The 19,484-nt window shown below is 43.1% G+C and overlaps 3 protein-coding genes across 3 annotated transcripts; 2 read left to right on the forward strand and 1 right to left on the reverse strand.

Annotated features, from left to right (window-relative positions):
• Nucleotides 1–6,451: 6,451 nt before the first annotated feature.
• LOC135596391 (probable pectinesterase/pectinesterase inhibitor 41) lies at nt 6,452–8,467 on the reverse strand. Its single transcript, XM_065088449.1, has 2 exons — nt 7,223–8,467; nt 6,452–7,143 (listed from the first exon to the last, which is right to left on the reverse strand). The coding sequence occupies exons 1-2, from the start codon at nt 8,376–8,378 to the stop codon at nt 6,452–6,454; spliced, it is 1,848 nt and encodes a 615-aa protein (XP_064944521.1). The 5' UTR covers nt 8,379–8,467.
• A 1,072-nt stretch (nt 8,468–9,539) lies between these two features.
• On the forward strand, nt 9,540–12,722 carry LOC103970465 (pectinesterase). The gene is made up of 2 exons (XM_009384246.3): nt 9,540–10,644; nt 11,837–12,722. Exons 1-2 carry the CDS (start codon nt 9,639–9,641, stop codon nt 12,529–12,531), a joined length of 1,701 nt encoding a protein of 566 aa, XP_009382521.2. The 5' UTR covers nt 9,540–9,638; the 3' UTR covers nt 12,532–12,722.
• A 2,471-nt stretch (nt 12,723–15,193) lies between these two features.
• On the forward strand, nt 15,194–17,805 carry LOC135596953 (endoglucanase 3-like). Its single transcript, XM_065089269.1, has 8 exons — nt 15,194–15,489; nt 15,573–15,779; nt 15,960–16,160; nt 16,245–16,337; nt 16,446–16,607; nt 16,696–16,807; nt 16,894–17,057; nt 17,172–17,805. Exons 1-8 carry the CDS (start codon nt 15,262–15,264, stop codon nt 17,502–17,504), a joined length of 1,500 nt encoding a protein of 499 aa, XP_064945341.1. The 5' UTR covers nt 15,194–15,261; the 3' UTR covers nt 17,505–17,805.
• Nucleotides 17,806–19,484: the final 1,679 nt, after the last annotated feature.

Consider the following 19,484-nt stretch of genomic DNA (forward strand, 5'->3'; position numbering starts at 1 on the left):
CTAAACAACTGCCTAACGTAGTACGAGGAGTATGTCGACATAGTGGAGCACCTTGGTGACACCAAGGTCATGCTCGAATTCAAGAACTACAAGGACGTCATCAACTAGGCATCGATCTCTCTCTTTGATATGAAGACATGTTTGGGTAGTAGTATTATATGCTTGAATCAAGGATTTATTTCGTTTGGCAGAATTCTTGTTCTATTTCTCTCCTATTATAGTTTTAGATAAAGGTACAAAGTCAGAGTTAATAGTAACTTTATTTTTTTTTTGTTGTTAAGTTACATAATTTGTGTTCTAAAAACCTTTCAATCAATCATAGATTTGAGTACATGATTTGAATGCATGATTTGGACATATGATTGAGGGAAATCTCTCCCTCACAACCTGTATAAATATGTATTACCTTAATGAATGAAATCATTTTCATAATAAATTATTTATGGTATCAAAGCCATCTTGCTTCAAGCAATGCTCGCTCTTCCTCGCCCTCCCTATTGTTGCTTTATAACTCTCGGTTTATGCTTCATGCTTTTGGATTCTAGCATTGCATCAAAGATGAAGATGCACAACTCCTCCTTGCTGATCTCCTAGCGTGACTCCTTTCCAGTAGATTTATTTCACCTTACTGATCTAATAAGCATCCTTTAGTGATCGACCAGCTTCTTCGGTGGTCCTTCATTACCGTGCAATTTTGCTTGGTGGGCGTTCCCTCTACTCCTACCTACTACTCAGCATTTTCACTCGTATTCTCATCCCCTTCTTATTAACTACCAAACTTACTGGTGCCTCAGATCTATGGTTGACCTCTCAATGATAGTCCATTACCTACCATCATCCTTTTAATTGCTCCATCAACACTTACAATCAAGAGAATGACTTAGGAGAGGAAGGAAGAGATTAACCTCTTCTGCACATATCAAATCAGATCTTCCCTTATGTACTTCTCATATTTGATCTCCTCCATCAGATCATATCCTCCTCTATGCACTTCTCACATTTGATCTTCTCCAATAGATTAGATCTCTACCATGTTTGTATCCAAACTAAATCATTAGTTAGTTTTGGATTTCTCTTATTAGATCACAATATCTTTTTAGCATGTCTTCCTTCTGATGCTCTAATTATTATTTCCTCAGGAAACAAGCATTTATCTTAACTTACCGAACTCATATCTATTAATGAAATAACTCTAATCGCCTTCAAACTATCCAAAGGTGACAACTATACATCTTGGCGAGCATAATTCACCAATCTCCTCTTTGGATATGATTTATTATGTTATATTGATAGCTCTCATAGTTGTCCACCGGAAAAAAATCTAAATATTAGGAGAACCCATCCCAATGAAAAATCTTGATCATAAGTTATGGCTATGACAAGATATCTAATTTTATAAGTCACTCAAGCCTCACATGTCGGCTCCATAACTCCACTAATCTCTTTGTGCAACACTATAGTAGAAGCATATCCAAGTTATAAACCATCCTCGTCAATCGCTCTCGTACTCGTATACGAAGTCTTTTATCTACTATGATAAAAACAACATAAGAGGATAGTACGATTACTAATTATATATAAAGTCTAAAAGATATTATAGATGATTTGGTTTTAATAAGTCATCTCGTTAGTGATGAAAAAGTTATTGTTCATACTCTCAATTGCTTGAGAGATAAATATAAGGAACTGTTAATAATAATTCAGGCATAAAACTCACCATTATCATTTAAAGAACTATATGATACGTTGATTAATCATGAAACATATTTGAAACAAGAAGAGAGGAAGATATAACTAACTATCACATCTCAAAATAAAAAATCCAAAGGTAAAGACAATTAAAGAAATAAAAACTTTAATAAAGGACTAAACAAGATGCCTCTTGAGCATATGTACAATACATAGAGCCAAACAACTCAGGAAATAACTTCAACTATAACTATCAACAATTCTAGCATCACAACAATAATAATTAGTAAACAATCACCTATTAGCTTTGTGACAAAATTTGACATAAAATAAAATTTTGTTTATCTCGACCCAAGATTCAAGTAAACATCATGACTACTTCAACTGTTTATCCAAACAATTAGATTATTAACTTTGAGACTTTTCATCATATCATTTCTGATTTATAGGATTTATCTATCTACATCGATTATAGAGGCAATGAAGACATCATCATTAATGACGATAATGAAATATCTATCACTTGTACTGGTTCCACAATACTTAATTCAGGCACAAGCACTTTTATACTCGATAATATTTTGTGTGTACCTCACATAAAAAAAAATCTTATTTCTATCTCTCAATTCTATAAATAAAATAACACCTCTAATGAATTCTTTGTTGACTCACTTATTATAAAGATAATATTTATGATATATAGGGGCATCCTTGGTCCGAGGCTAGAATAAATACAACATCTATGAGTGGTAGTCAGCTTCACAAAACACCTAGTTAGTTGCTCTTACTTCTATTGTTACACTAATTGATGTGTGACATCGTCGTCTTGGTTACTTGACATCCTTCATTCAACAATCTCTATACCCCATTCCAACTTTCAAACCAAGTCGAATTGCAACTTATTGTGATACTTACCTTAAAATAAGAGTCACATAATACCTTTTGAAATGTCTATAATATCCTACTCTAAACCACTTGAAATCATTTACATTAATGTTTGAGACCCTACTCAATCACCTTCTTTGTACATTTTAATTTTTTTTATTATTTTTATATTATTTTACTAAATAACATGGTTATATTCTTTCAAACATAAATCTAGTCACAACATTCTTTACACATTTTATAAAAGTAGTTGAGCATTTCTTCAAGTCTACTATTAAAATAGTTTATTTTAAGTAATTGGTTTTATTGAACATAATATCTCAAATCACCACTACACACATCTCAACTAATTAGTTTTGTTGAACATAAATATCGACACAGTTGAGACTAGTCTCACCATCTTACACCAAGCCTCCATGCTATTAACCTTTTAGTCAATAGCCTTTCAAACTATTATCTATCTCATTAACCACATGCTTACCCCAATCCTACAACACTAGTCATCATTTGAAATTCACAAAACCCTAAATCTTCAATCACTCAAAGTATTTGGTTGTTTATATTATTCATGATTACGCCTCTACGCTTTACACAAGTTAACACCAAGATTTAAGCCTTACATCTTCGTGGGTACTCCTTTGAAAATAATGTTTTTCAATGCTACGATCTTTGAACTCAAAAAGTTTTTGTATCATGTCATGCTATTTTTGTATCATGTCATGCTTCTTTTCTTTCTAAAATCTTGCTCTTTCAACAACATGAGCCACTACAACAACCATCAAACACTAGGTTTATATGACTATACCTCAAACCCTCTTAAGCACACCTCTCACTACATCAATCAATAATTCTTCTCTAAACCTTTAGTCGATCACTCTAGTTCAGCAACTCCTTACTATCTCTATAGCTTCTCCATCTACCTCTCTACCAACTCACTCTATAATGTCCGATGAAATAACACCCTTAGCACCATAATGATATTTGTCTTTTTCTCAACCAAGTGACATGAAGTACATCAACCTGATCATGTACGTGTCATTCAACTCTTCACTAATTTTTATACATTCAATACAACCTAATAACACCTCCAAGCCTCAACATCAAATGACAACACATCAAATCTTTGATCTTCATGCTATATCAAGTTTTTTGCTTGAGCCTATTAAACCCACAATCATCACCCAAGCCGAAAAATCTTCACATTAACGCAAAGCCATATGTGAGGAATATGATGCTCGATTCTATAATGCCACATGGACCCTTGTACTAACTCATCTCACATAGAATATTATTGGGTGTAAGTGAATCTTTCGAATTAAGTGGAATCTAGATGGATCCATTGTCGGAGACAAAGCATGTTTAGTGGCCAAAGGGTTTCACCAACAACCAAATGTTAATTTTAATTTAATTGTTAAACCAATGACAAGTCTACTTATCTTGAGTTTAGCTATCACCCAAGGCTGGTATATATGACAATTAGATGTTAACAATATTTTTTTATAAGGAATCTTAATTAAAGATGTCTGTATGCAGTAATAATCTTCTGGGTTCATCCACCCTTAATATCCAAACGATATTTAGATTACAAAAAATTGTTTATGAACTTTGTCAAGCTCCAAGGGTTTGGTATACCCAACTTGGCTCAATTTTTATATTAATCGATTTTAATTTTAAGTCTAACATCTCTTTATTCCTATAACAACAAAAGAGATATATTATATATCTATTGATATATATGAATGATATTATCATCACATGTAATAATTCCATAGAGATAAAATAATTCCTTAAGTAATTGGTAAATTGATTATCCATCAAAGACCTAAGAACCTTAAACTATTTTTTGGGAGTAGAAATAATATTCATAAACTTTTTCTATCTCAAAAAAATACATTCAAGATTTATTATTAAAAATAAATATGTAAAATACCACAGAAATCACCACCTCATTCTCCACCATTAAGTCGCTCAAATTATATGATGTTAATGCTAATATAGATACCACACAATACCGATAAGTACTTGGTTCCTTGTAATAGTATTTATCTCTCAAACACACAGATATTTTATTTGTAGTCAATAAATTATCATAATTCATCTATCAACCCTTCACTATACATTGGTCTGCACTAAAATGTGTTATGTGATATCTTAAAATGATTCTCAATCATGGATTTCTCCTTTATAAACACTTTACTTCATCTTCATGCTTTCATCGATGCTGACTGGGCAGACAATATTGATGATTCAGCTTACATTATCTTCTTTGGAGCAAATCTAATCAGGTGAAGTTTTAAAAAATAAAATATAGTCACAAAATTAACCACGAAATCTGAGTCATCACTACTACTACTACAAAACTCATCTGGATCATCAATCTACTATACGAACTTGACATCAACTCCCAATCTACTCCTACAATATACTATGATAATGTTTATGCCACCTATTTGTGTGTCAACCCAATATTTCACTCACGCATGAAACACATTGCCATTGACTTCCACTTTATTAAAGATCAAGTTGTCAAACGTCAGCTACATATTTCTCACGTTTATACTTCTGACTAACTAGCAAACTCCCTCAAAGTCTCTCGTACGTAGGATATTTTAGTTGCATCGATCCAAAATTAACATCTTGTTGAAAGTTCAATCTTGCAAGAGTACGATAGAAGAATATGATATAGGTAAATATAAAATGATAACTTTGCATTCTTTACGTATTCTAATCCTCAATCAATCTATGATTTGAAGATCAACCACATATTTGAGTGCATAATTTAAACACATAATTGAAAAAAGTCTCTCTTACCATCTATATAAATATGTATCTTCCTTTTACAATAAATTCTTTACATATTTCTTTCCATAGTGTTGGGTTCAGCCCATATGTGGGCTTAAACAATTGGGCCTTTGGAGCCCTAATCAATGATCAAAAGACAAAAGGTGAAGAGAGAGAGAGAGGAAATAATATAGAGAGAGAAAGTAAGGTTTGAGTTTTCTGCTTGACGATCGGTGGCCAAACATTATCAGTTTTGGCCCAAATTTTATGCAGAGAATCCTTACAGCAAGTTCTATAATTCTAACGGTGTTGATATATAATTTACCATCTCTGAGGTACTTTTCTGTTATACCCACTTTGTGAGATCTAAAATTCTCTTACGATGAGATCCATCTATGCGATGAAGATATGCTATTCTTGAGCCAAGATATATGATCTTGATATTATTGTGATCCTCTGGTTATTCTAGAGAAGACTTACTATAAACCTGTTATCATTACTATTGATAGTGGAAGTTTGAGGTGGATTACGGTCTTGTAGTTTTTCTCACATTGGGTTTTTCACGTTAAAAATTTGGTCTCACTATGTGATTGATTTATTGCTCTATTGTTTATATTGTTCTGGCTGATATTTCTATTTTGATATCAAGTTGGTATTTTGATGAGGAACATATTTTGATACATAAAGAGAAAAAAAAAATATTCCGCGTTAACAGGTTTTTCCCAACAGATAGTGAGTTACACGACACTCAAACCTTCTTCTCAAAAGAACATAATTCCTTCCTCTGTTTTCTCCCTCTTAGGGAGTTACATATATTGAGACTCAAACCTTCTTCTCTAAAGAACAGAATCCTTTCCTCTGTTTTCTCCCTCTTAGCGAGTTACATATATTGAGACTCAAACCTTCTTCTCTAAAGAACAGAATACGCTGGGGTATGATGCAATTATGCTAATATGTAGTACTGAAAGCAGCTACATCTGGTTTCATAAGTATTTCAGGAGAAGAATCATTTGATATCTTTATTGAGCAGCAAATATAACAAATGGACGGAACCGTGAAAGAGTTCTACTTGGAGTCGATTCCAACCATAAGTCAATTAGAACAATCCACTGTCATAAGCTACCCAAGTATGCGGTAGCCAATTATCCCCCTGAATGAAGTTTCTGACAGTAAAATTCATGGCGTCGTCGCTGCTAATGACATGGTATCCTGGCCAGGTAACACGGTTGTCCGTGTCGGAACCCTTGCCGGTGTTGTTGTACTCTGCATAGTACAACGTATCCAACGCGAATTTGCCGTTCCATGGTACCCATCCCGCAGGATCGATCAACGAATCCATGAATGACTCCATGATCACCGTTCTCGAGTACTTCTTCCACGGCCGGCCGAGGTACGTCTTCGTCGTCCCGTCGCTGGAGGTCAGGTCACCTGCGGCGAGGAACCTGCAGAACTGCATCGACGTGCCGGTGTTCTGGTTGGGGTCGGTCCGGCCTTGCGCCGTGATGGCGTTGCTCTGCCGGTGCAGGGGCAGCCGGGAGTAGACGTTGCAGCTCTGGAACGCCACCGCCGCGTTGCCAAATATGTAGTCCACGGTGCCGTAGATGTCGCAGTCCCTATAGAATTGCCTCATGGAGAGGGTGTACAGCGTGTCTTGGTAGCCTTCGATGCTGCAGCCGTAGAAGGTGGACAGATCTGCCCCGTTGAGGACCGCGACCGCCTGATGTTTGATTGGACCGGCGGTGTTTCGGAAGGTTATGTTCATCGCCACGAATCCTTCTCCCATGACGGCTGCAGAGCGACAATATTACATGGACAACAGTTCATGAGAACCAAAGCAATTAGGAATCTTGAACGAGCGGCCGCATACCGAAGGTGGAAGAGTGGAAGGTGGTCCAGCCATCAGCAACGCTATGGTTTCCGGTGATCACCGTCTGGTTGATCCCTTCGCCAATCATCATCAAGTACGTCGTATGGTTTGGGATGACGACGTACTCCTGGTAGACTCCGGCGGCGACGTATATCAAGTGGTAGCCATTGCTGCTTTTGAGATTATTAGGGGCCGAGTTCACGGCGTCTCCGATCGTCGTGAAGTTCCCACTGCCATCTGGGCTAACAACCACCACGTCGTGCACAAGAACGGAGTCGGTGGCCTGAAGGAGCCGCCGGCCGCTCCACCTCTCGAACAACTCTCTCTTCGGGGCCGACATCCTCAGCGGCAGCTCGCCGTGCCGACCAACCCCGACTTCGTGGAACAACAGTGCCCTCCTGTGGGGGGATCTTGAGTGAGCCTGGCCTTTGTGGCTACTACACGTTTGTTTTGGGATCCAGTTCTTGAAGAGCGAAAGGGAGAGACCATAGATCTTGCTGCAGACGGACAGAGGAACTGTGCCGAGGTTCCTGACGAACCACGCCGACGCCGCCACTTGCAGGCCATCATAGCAGGTCTGGTGGTTGGTAAGGATAGCTGAGAGGATGGCGTGCACCTTCTGGGCTTGGTGGTCGAGGAGGCAGTCGGTGTCGTTCAATACATTTACGACCGCCGTCAGGAAGTCGACGTTAAGGCCCGACAGCAGCCTGCAGTCTTGGAGCGCCAAGATGGCGTTCGGCGGCAAGACCGAGGGGCGAGCGAGGAAGGTGTTGATCGAGTCAAGCATCTCTTTGGCAGTGGAGAGCGACTTCGCGAGGGATAAGCGACCGTAGTCGTAGAGGTTGTGGAAGCCTCGATGGGGGAGGACGATGTTGCAGAAGTCGGGGTCGAGCGTCAAGTTGCATGGGGTGGAACGGTCGATGGGAACAGACGGGAGGATGTTGGAGCGAGTGGGACGAACGAAAAGGTGGGAGAAGGAGAACAGGAGGAAGAAGGCAAAGGTGTAGTAAGCCATGTTTCTTCCAAGTGTGATGCAGAGCTTCTGGATCTTCTTCGGATGATGGCGATGGTGAGAGCTTCCATGAGGTATATATAAGCGGCTTGTAGGAGCTTTACGGTCATTCACGTCCACATGAGATGTTGTACGGTGTTGCATTGTTCGGCAGCATAGGGATCAGATATCTGGAATCTTAATTGTGCCGCCATCCCATCTGCAGATTTGACCTCAGAAATCCGAGTGCTGATTCATCACATGAGCTGCAAATTAATGAGATCACACAGTAAACAGGATGTGGAGATTTCTTGCAACAAGTCGTGTAAAACTTATTAAAATAATCAGTTTTATTATATGGTAATTCCATGTGCTTATTGTGTAATTTTATTGTGTATAATTAATTCCTCCCACATTTACAGGGTTAAATCTAATTTTATTGTGCATCAATGACTATTCAATTTTGAAGTCATCCAAATGCTGTATCTATCATAATAATTTTGATGTCAACTTTGTCTTAGCTACAAAACATGCGATGGGAAATGAAATTGTGGCCTCTTCGACTTGACAACTCTCTGAGATATTTGACCAGACAAGTATTCCATCTCCATGTTGTTAATTTGGCTGCACATATGTACATCTGTGTGGAGAATCCTCTGTGATCTGAGTAAAGTTGAGGAGCGACACTGATAGAGAGATGGATTTAGTAGCTTGTTCTTCGAGTGTCATCATCATCACTCTATAGATTAAATGTAGGCCCAAGGAATTCAAGAGTTTTCTTTTTGGAATATTCAGAACTTATAATTGATACCTATTAAACTTTTATTACTTTTTTTCTTATTTGATTGTTGTTCTCTCTAATTAATTTAATGGGATAAATTGCTTAATCAATATCCCAAGTCGAACAATCTTCTTAAAATGTATATTTGCTGTAAATGCCTCCCCAAGTATGATTCAGAGTCCCTAATTAAGAATAGTTGCTTTTCTAATTTCCTTTTGAGAGACAAATATGAGATTATTTTTGAGAAATATGGATTCTATTCCACACTAATTAAGAAGTGGCTATAAATGAACTTTTAACGTCTACAGGGATCTCCTTCATCTCCGGGTGAGTCAGCCCAACCTACTGTTGTACGCATCCCTTCTTCCTTGATGTGTTTGTCTGCAAGAGGAATCAATGAGAACACGTGAATGGCCCCTTTACTCCCCCTCTCTCACCCCTCTTTCACTCCCGACGCAAACAGCCCTTCCCCACCTACTGCAGATGAGATGAGATCTCCCCATTCCTTTCCAACAAGAATAGTACACCGTAGTATGACGCGCCGACAGGTCTGTAGATATGGATCGTAGCGCTCGCAGTCCTACTTAACCTGCCTGCCTTCGCCCCTCTTTCTCAACTCTGAACTTCCACTCTCCATCGTCAAGATGATCACCGTGCCGACACTCTGCACGACTAGCAGCAGCAGGAGCAAACTCCTCCTTTCGTGCGTCGCCTTCTCCTCTCTGTTTCTCCTGCTTCTAACGTTGTCCAATGTGTCAAAGCCAGTGCCTTACCACCACCGACTCCATGTACATTCACACCTCCAAGACGCCACAGGCCACTGTGACGGCACCCTGTACCCCGATCTGTGCGCCTCCACACTCTCCACCATTCCGGATTTGCATTCCAAGTCCCTCCCTGAGGTCATCTGCGCCACCATTAATGCCAGCGAAGGCGCCGTTATCAAGTCCGCCAAGAACTGTACCAAATACCTCCACCACCACAACTACACCCTCGACACCCGCCAACGCTACGCCCTCACCGACTGTCTCGATCTCTTTTCGCAAACTCTCGACGAGCTGCTCGACGCCACCTCCGACCTCACCGCCAACCCCGGCTCCCACGTCGACCATGTCCAGACACTGCTCTCCGCCGCCATCACCAACCAGTATACCTGTCTTGACGGCTTCGCCTACGTCGGCAAAGATGGCGGGTACCGTTCGGTCATTGAACAGCCGCTCTACCACGTGTCCCACCTCGTCAGCAACTCCCTCGCCATGATGAAGAAGATCCAGCGGCAGAAGCCGCCGCATCCGCGAAGGGAGGCTTTGGAGGGGTATGGGGAGGTGGCGGAGGGGTTCCCTGTGTGGGTGTCAGGCAAAGACCGGAGGCTGCTGCAGGCTGCGGCGAACACCACGACCCCGAACTTGATCGTGGCCAAGGACGGGAGCGGCAACTTCACGACAATAAGCGACGCGGTGGCGGCGGCGCCGAGCAAAAGCGAGACGAGGTTCGTGATATATATCAAGGCGGGGGCATACTTAGAGAATGTGGAGGTGGGGAAGAGCAAGACCAACCTGATGTTCATGGGCGACGGCATCGGGAAGACGGTGGTGAAGGCGAGCAGAAATGTGGTCGATGGATGGACCACCTTCAGGTCTGCCACCGTCGGTAAGAAACCTTTCTCTCCTTGTCCTCCTCCCAAAATTTCTTATTCGATTATTCTGCCACCTGACTGTACTTCTCACTATAACACTAACTTAGGTCCATAAAGATCTATCCACTTTCCAACTAGCATATCTATAACCATGTCGGGATAGGAGATCTAACAGTGAGCGTTTAATTCGGAAATCGCTGGCGGTCACTACAGCCTTTATGGTAGTGCAGCTAGAATTCTGTCTGAACCCGAAACATTAAGATATGTAGGAGATTAAGTACACTATCAGAAGAGAACTTGCACAGTCAAAATCTACCATGCAGCATTTTGGGACGAAGGAGGAAAACACTAGTAACCCTTCGATCATTTAAGTGCCACATTAAGTTGAGGACTCCACATGAGTCCGACAGTGAGTGGTTCAGACTAGATAAAGTAATCAGGCTGTAGGTACTTAACATCTTGTAACTGAGTATTAACTCTTTGCTCTTGTTTCTGTAGTCATTTCTGCAGTCCAATGCTCGTGATCCACTTCACTTTGTTGTATTATTGAGGAGAGTGAACAGCTAGCCACACCTTTGTCCTCTGACGCGGAATCTAGAAATTATTGGACGCGGTTTAGTTCATGTAAACGAGTCCCACACGATACAGTAAGCGTTACCATTCGTCGTGGCACACGGCCTCATACTTTGTCAATTCTCATCGTGGTCCGTCCATTGACGCATGGCGTGTCCAAAGTACACATAGCAGAAACGGACAGAATAGCAAGTTTCCATTCATTTCATGGTAACCAAAAGGCATGTCGGTCACCGAACTAGCTTTAAGACGAGGGACAGCAAATCTATGGCCGTGTTTTCTGCATCCAGATCCAAAAGAGAATATAGATTTAGATCCTCAAAAGATAGGGTTGCATTATAATTATAATAAATCCATGTATCACGGGACCCGAGAAGAAGAACGTGCATGTTTTCTCAAGTCAAGAGAAGCTGTCGCATGTCAGTTTGATTTGCGAGAAACATGCTAATTAGCATCTAATAGTGATGTTTTAATTGGATCATGCATGATTAATGATTTATATGCAATCTAATGATTAAACAAATCGAGTTTAAGGATTTATGAGGGTGGTGAAGAGGGCAGTGAAATGGTAGATGGAGTTTCTTCTACTGTTGCTATGCTTCTGTAAGTTTTGTGTTACTATATCCTTGGCAGCTATCGTCGGCAATGGCTTCCTCATGCGGGACATGACCATAGAGAACTCAGCAGGCCCCAGCAAGCACCAGGCTGTAGCGCTCAGGGTGGGCGCTGACCTCTCCGCCTTCTACAGATGCAGCTTCGTGGGCTACCAAGACACCCTCTACGCCCACTCCCTGCGTCAGTTCTACAGGGAGTGCGACGTCTACGGCACCATCGACTTCATCTTCGGAAACGCCGGAGTCGTGCTCCAGAACTGCAACTTGTACGCCCGGAAGCCCTTATCCAACCAGAAGAACATCTTCACGGCGCAGGGCCGCGAGGATCCGAACCAGAACACCGGCATCTCGATTCAGAACTGCAAGGTCGCGGCGGCCTCCGACCTGGCGCCGGTGCAGTCCAACTTCTCCACCTACCTCGGCAGGCCGTGGAAGGCGTACTCGAGGACGGTGTACATGCAGTCGCTCCTGGACAGCCTGATCAACCCGGCGGGGTGGCTAGAGTGGGACGGCGACTTCGCGCTGAGCACGCTATACTACGGGGAGTACATGAACCGCGGGCCGGGATCGAGCACCGCCAACAGGGTGAAATGGCCGGGCTACAGGGTGATCAACAGCTCCGCCGAAGCCAGCATGTTCACGGTGGAGTCCTTCATCGAAGGCGATCAATGGCTGGGATCGACCTCCGTCCCTTTTACCGCAGGGTTGAACTAAGTCAACGGCGATTGCATCTTTTCTTGACCGAGTCTGCCTCATCGTCGTTCTCCTCCGATTGAGTGTGACGAACATCGGATGTGTGGAATAAAACGTTTCTTTGGAAGCGTTGAAGCATTCTGCTTGTTATGGTGACATCTTTGTACCGCAATCTGTTTCTCAGTTATATGATTAAGAGCTACGAGTCCTTACATTGTGGGGTATGATGTGGTATTACGGTAAATAACTCGACCGTTGAAGCCCCTCAATTGGCCCGGCTGTAAGGCCAGACCGAACCATATCACATGTGGAGTAGTGTGAGGCTTCGGTCCAAATTGGGTTTGATATAAACCGCCTATTTGTCCAAAGCCGGCCCGACCGTTGGGCCTCTGCCCGTTGATCAGATCTGACCGTTTCTATTCAAATGTCAACCCACGGGTTTGGTTCATCTGATAGGAAAGGATCAGTAATTGGACTCTTGACGTTCCAATTTGGCTTTAGATCAGAAATGTCAAGGAATTAAGAACGATGGATTGAATCGAGTCAGACCAATTAGTTCGCTACCAATTGCAAATGCTGATCAGATTAATTGTATTCACGCTGTTATTTTTTTAAGACATTAAAAAGTAGTGAGATCCTGAAATTTAGCCATATCTCTCTCTTTAATTTTTAATTATTATTATTATTTAATAGATATAATTACTAATTTAGATGTAGTTTACGTTAAACATGTAATTTTTCTTTTTGCGATTTTGTTAACTCCACTGTTAATTTCAACTGTTGTTTACGTTCAACATCTCTCCCATTTTAATTTATACGAATAATGTCGTTATTTAAGGCAAATCAAAATTGATCATCAAATTAAAATTAAATTTAAAATTAAAATTATTATTATTATTGTTGTCGTCGTTCCTTTTGATATGGTCATGATTTAAGGTGTGGAATCTGCCTTTTATTACTTAGAAAAGAAAAAAGAAAGGGGAAACGAAGGCTTCCGGTACTGAAGTGGGGCCCATTGGAATCACACAATAATTTACTTTCTTACTTTCCATTTGATTTGGTTGGTCTTCAGCTTTCTCTTTCCTTCTCTCCTTCTCTCCTTCACCTTTCTTTCCTCTAATCCTGCCGAGATCTGCTCGAGGAGAGAGACAGCACCACGCCCCAAGAGGAAAGGAGTAGAACAAGCGACTAAATCCGCCATCCACGGCGGAGACAAGCAAATAAAAGCCTTATATTCCTTCAAATTGCGGCGCCCGAGGTGGTCAAACGAATTGATCTTTGGGAGGCGCAGTGGAGATATACCGCCATGAAACTCAAAGGCTTCACAGAGAGAGAGAGAGAGAGAGAGAGAGCGTGTTCGTGGGGTCACGGCATATTGGACACATGAGACAGCACATGACCCAAACCCTGAAGCCTCATGCAAAAAGAGCAGCCCAGCATAATGTGTCTCTCTCTCCAGTCAAATCTGTCCTCTATCTTTATTCTCCTTTTTCTTTTGTATTTTTTCCTCCCTTTCTATGTTTCTATCCCACAATGATTTTGTCAACATGTATACAACACTGTCATTTTATGAGAGATTGGTGTCGAGCTTCCGCTGCTACAAAGAAAGTTCTCTACAAAGATCAATATTCAGAAAGCTCGTGTTGTATGTTGCCGTCTTCTGAGAGGAGAATTATGAGCAAGTAGCCAATATTTTCTTTCCATTTTGGTTCTCTGTTCTATCCCTTACTGTAGCAACAGCTAATGGGGTGCATGTAATCGAGTAGAATGGTGGTTGGGGTTGCGACACGCGATGTTGCGCTTTTGACCCTTTGGCAACACTGTCAGCTCACCGCATAGGATGCGCTCTCTCCCTCGCAGTGGTGGAAGGAGACCAACCAATCCCTAGTCACTTGCCTTTTCCTAACTCGGCATCCATCAGAGCTTCTCCTTCAAAGCGAGCCTCGTTTGCCCTCATCCAAATGCCACAGTCGTCCTCGCTAAGGAGCATATGGAGCAGCATTAGATAGGTGTTCTTGGGGAACGCTCCTAGGATTCTTAGCTAAGGCGTAGTTAAGAGTCTTAGAGATGTCTAATCATGTATAAGCTCCGGTCATGCGTTATTTAAGCCTTGCATATCCCTGTGTGGTCTCTCCCATTGGGTGTCACAGGATTTGGTAGGATTCATGTCTGTCACCTACTGCTTGCTCCGAGTAGCCAGCAGGCAAATGTAAGCTTCTGTAGAAAAGTGACTGACGACTGACTGACAACTGAGTTCTGAGTTGAACAAGAGAGCAAGGCATCACATGTGAATGTGAACCAGTGCATCGGGATACATGAGAAAACTGAGATTAAATGACCTTTTATCAAAGGGAGATATATGGATTTGTGCTCGTTCTTCAATAAAAAGAACACACAACTTCAGAACAATTTAACCTGCTACGCCATTAATCCTTATGAACACATCTAGATTTGGCGGCCTTATTAAATGTCTAAGCCGATGTCGTTAAATCTGCAAACTGCAACAGCAAGAGGGAATAGAAGCGAGGGCATGTTCTTTCATTTGACCTGTTGGTGCAGTGAAATGATATGGTGGTATTTAAGGTGTGAAGCTTTGAAGTGTTAAAACTAGTGCTAATAATAATGGCTGAGCAGAGGAGTAGCAGAGTAGTTGCTTTTGGCTCTATAAATGGGGCTCCCTTCTCAGAGCTCTTCGGCTGTGGTCGTGGGCTCAGTTTAGTTGGCTTCAGTTGAGGTTGGTTTTGGAGGCCAATGGCTCACTCCCGTCCTCCTTTTCTCCTCTCACTTTTCCTTCTCTCTCTGTTTGCTTCCGGTGCCATTGGCTCTCCAGGCCATCATGGGCCTGCGAACCACAACTACCGAGACGCACTCTCCAAGTCCATACTCTTCTTCGAAGGGCAGAGGTCGGGGAGGCTGCCTGCGAACCAGAGAATGACATGGAGGAGGAACTCTGGCCTGTCGGATGGCTCCGCCATGAATGCAAGTGCTCTGGACTTCGTTCTCCTTCTGGTTTTGGTGTTGCTTGTAGGAATCTAACTTCGTTTCGTGTTGACAAAATGTAGGTGGACTTGGTTGGTGGGTACTATGATGCAGGGGACAACGTGAAGTTTGGCTTCCCCATGGCTTTCACCACCACCATGCTGTCTTGGAGTGTGATAGAGTTCGGCGGGATGATGAAGGGTGAGCTGGAGAACGCCAGAGCGGCGGTTCGTTGGGCCACTGACTACCTCCTCAAAGCCACTGCTCATCCGAACACCATATATGTTCAGGTTCAGTTCTCCTTCATGATTCCCTGTTCCTTTGCCTCCTCTTCTTCCGGCACTCTCTGTTCCTTTCTCTTGGTGAAGACAAAGCGGTTCTGTAATGGAAAAAAATCCAAGCTTGTGATGGTTTTAAGAATAGAAATCCGATACTTTGTGTCACGTAGCCATTGTGTTGTCGATCTGTAGGTGGGAGATCCAAACAAGGATCACGCTTGCTGGGAGAGGCCAGAAGACATGGACACCCCAAGAACAGTCTACAAGGTGGACAACAGCAACCCAGGCTCCGATGTCGCGGCCGAGACCGCCGCCGCCCTCGCCGCTGCTTCTCTGGTCTTCAGGAAATCTGACCCAGCTTACTCCAAGCTTCTTCGGAACAGAGCTATCAGTGTAATATAGCTAAAACCATCTTTCAAAAGCCTATTGCTACCAACCAAAATATTCCCTTCCAAACACTCTTATATTGGGTTTCAGGTGTTTGAGTTTGCTGACAAGTACAGAGGTTCCTACAGCAATGGGCTGAAGAATGTTGTCTGCCCCTTCTACTGCTCTTACTCCGGCTATCAGGTTCCTTTCTTCTCTTCCATTGGATGCAAAGAGCATAAAAAACTCCCCTTCTCCACCTCTGTTTTCTGGTATAGACTATAAACCTCTGTTTCTTCCACTGGTCAAAAGGATGAGCTGCTTTGGGGAGCAGCATGGCTTCACAAGGCCACCAAGAATCCGACGTACCTCAACTACATCGAGGCCAACGGTCAAACCCTCGGAGCTGACGAGTCTGATAACACCTTTGGGTGGGACAACAAGCATGTGGGAGCCAGAATCCTCCTCTCCAAGGTTAATATGACTCCCATCAACCTTCCACTATTGTTTTGAGTGATGGGCTGTGCTTATAGCTGTTCTTCTTCCGGTGGCCTTGTTACAGGCCTTTCTGGTCCAAAACCTGAAGTCTCTGCATGACTACAAGGGCCATGCTGACAACTTTATCTGCTCCCTCATCCCGGGGACACCCTTCTCCCAGACCCAATACACTCCAGGTTGCCTCTTTACCCCTCTCCCTGAAGAGATACGTCAACATGTTTTAAGCTTCAGCGAAGTGATCTGAATGTATCTTTGAACACAGGTGGGCTGCTGTTTAAGATGGGTGACAGCAACATGCAGTACGTGACCTCCACCTCCTTCTTGTTGGTCGCCTACGCCAAGTTCCTCACCTACTCCTCCAAGGTGGTCTCTTGCGGCGGCACCACCGTCACCCCCCGCAAGCTCCGCTCCATCGCCAAGCGACAGGTGAGTCCTCCGTGCACTTAAACCGTGGGGAATGATGTTCTTGCATCGGTGCCCTGCGGGATTAACCCGTGCTGGCAATAACCCCGTTTTGTGGCCGGTGGCGGCGCGGCCCAGGTGGACTACATCCTCGGCGACAACCCGCAGAAGATGTCCTACATGGTGGGCTACGGCGCAAGGTACCCGCAGCAGGTGCACCACCGGGGGTCGTCCCTGCCGTCCGTGGCGGCCCACCCGGCTAAGATCCCGTGCTCCGCGGGCTTCACGGCGCTGTACACCTCCGCCCCAAACCCGAACCCGCTCACGGGCGCCGTCGTCGGCGGGCCGGACGCCATGGACCGGTTCCCGGACCAACGGTCAGACTACGCGCGGTCCGAGCCGGCCACCTACATCAACGCCCCCCTCGTCGGCGCCCTCGCCTACCTCGCCCACTCCTCCGGCCAACTCTAATCCCGGTGCTACGTAACAACTAAGTAGCATAGCCTCTAAGTCGAGCTTAAGAGCTTCGTAGTGTGCGATCAAGGACCCCGGTGCAGCTAAGGAGGCCATCGGAGGGTTTGTTTCTAGGTCTAATTTGGGTCAGTAGACGATTAGGGAGACTGCTGTCATCTATCTATGGCTTAGACTCGGTGTTCAATGTTGTGCGCGGCCTGTACTACACAGGGCAGCCTTTGACCCCCAACCACTTTTTGGGGCTTCTACTTCGTCTGCGTTACCACTATTAACATGGCGTGGGGTTTGTCTGTGTTAACCATGAGTTGATGTTTCTAATTATTTATCATGATAAGGCTAAGTTCTTCACAACCGGTCTCTTGCCACAGCCAATGAGGAACACTTATCCCGGTACCAAGTAGCATGTTGAATCTCCTGTCATCCACTCCAGAACGGGAACATAAGATGGAATAGTATCCTCTCTCTCTCTCTCTCTCTATGGATGTCATTGGACCATCAAGCCTCTCAATTACAGTGGAGACGAAGCTGAACTATCAGTAAATATCCAGGAGAAGTCATTTGCCAACATAACTGTGTAGGTTAAGTATCCAAATAAACCTTTACTGTAAGATGTCAGTGGTTAAACAATCTTTGGTTGCCATAACATGAAAAATGATAAGCTATTCCATCAAATCTTAGATTTGATTTGACATCTGAAATCAGAGCACTGTAATATGCTGCTTGATTACCAGTTTCATGGCAAAGCTCTTTGCGACGTTCCATTGAAGATGGATACTCACATCTGAGCAACCAAAGATGTGAACTGTAATATCTGTGTGAGTATCCATCTTCAATGGAACGTCGCAAAGAGCTTTGCCATGAAACTGTAATATGCTGCTTGATTAGTTGAGCAACATGTGAACTGCACACAGATTTTGCCCCCACTGACGGAAAGAGACTGAACCATATGCAAGACCCAAGCATGTGATGTGGTCCTCCCTTCTTCTTCCTGTCATCACTCACCAGACTATATGCATGTCTCCCTGTGGAACCGAGCCAAGAACAAGGGTGCAGCGGCTCTTACAACATGGGAGCAGCACCCTGCAGTCTTTTAAGCCCCCTCTTTCTCTGTCAACAATGGCAGACCAACAAACATCCCACCGCAACTCAGCTGAGGCAAATCCACTCCATCTTGGCAACTATCCCACATACTAAAGAAAAAGAACCAAATACATAGAAAGCTGCACACACATTATTGACAAGTAGAGAGACCAGAGGACACGAGAGATTCCTGATCACCACACGGAGTAGTTGCTGAGAGCAGCGTGGAGGGACGCAGGGCAGTTTGCTTTGACACCTTTATCTTTTCATTTAGTTAATGCAGCTTTGGAGTAAGAGGCAGCAGAAAAGTCAGACAGAGCATGGGATGAGGACAGTTCTTTTTTCGCAGTACAAGGTGCCATTCATTAATGTCTTTTGATCTCGGTGTTTGAGGATCCAAAGCAGTAAGAAATGGCTAAGAATCCATCTATTGAAGAAGAAAGTAAGTGAGACAAGAATCTTGAGCTTCAACAAGTGGGCAGATGCAGGATGGGAAGTGAAGTAATAGCATTCACGGATACATAGCACCCATTGATCCACCTCGTCAGCCATTACTGAATCACAATGCAAGCATGACCATCTGCATTTTGTGAACAGAACATCGATGGAACAGTCAACATCAGAGTGCTCATAGCAAATTGAGAGAACAAAAGGAACACTAGAGATACAGTTCAACTTGGCCTTCCCTCATATCCAACAGCTACAGAAACACTGACATTAGATCTCACTTTACCATAGCATTCGTCCTTGCTGTGGAGCTTATGATACCAGCAAGACAAATATATTGCTGAAAGAGAGAGAGACAACAAATAATCTTTTCAAAAGAAAAAAAATATTTTAACAATGCTTGTCAAAATATGATTAGTTAGTATACATATATACACATAGTCTTAGCAC

This window comes from Musa acuminata, chromosome BXJ1-11, assembly GCF_036884655.1.
Source record: "Musa acuminata AAA Group cultivar baxijiao chromosome BXJ1-11, Cavendish_Baxijiao_AAA, whole genome shotgun sequence".
Classification (NCBI taxonomy): Eukaryota; Viridiplantae; Streptophyta; class Magnoliopsida; order Zingiberales; family Musaceae; genus Musa; species Musa acuminata.

Excerpts from the sequence above, each read along its gene's own strand:
- LOC135596391 (XM_065088449.1), bottom strand. The coding sequence starts at position 8,378 with ATGCAACACCGTACAACATCTCATGTGGACGTGAATGACCGTAAAGCT. Across the intron at positions 7,144-7,222 it reads CTTCCACTCTTCCACCTTCG|CCGTCATGGGAGAAGGATTC; the intron begins GTATGCGGCCGC and ends GTCGCTCTGCAG.
- LOC103970465 (XM_009384246.3), top strand. The coding sequence starts at position 9,639 with ATGATCACCGTGCCGACACTCTGCACGACTAGCAGCAGCAGGAGCAAA. Across the intron at positions 10,645-11,836 it reads CTTCAGGTCTGCCACCGTCG|CTATCGTCGGCAATGGCTTC; the intron begins GTAAGAAACCTT and ends TATCCTTGGCAG.
- LOC135596953 (XM_065089269.1), top strand. The coding sequence starts at position 15,262 with ATGGCTCACTCCCGTCCTCCTTTTCTCCTCTCACTTTTCCTTCTCTCT. Across the intron at positions 15,490-15,572 it reads CGGATGGCTCCGCCATGAAT|GTGGACTTGGTTGGTGGGTA; the intron begins GCAAGTGCTCTG and ends GACAAAATGTAG. Across the intron at positions 16,808-16,893 it reads CCAGACCCAATACACTCCAG|GTGGGCTGCTGTTTAAGATG; the intron begins GTTGCCTCTTTA and ends CTTTGAACACAG.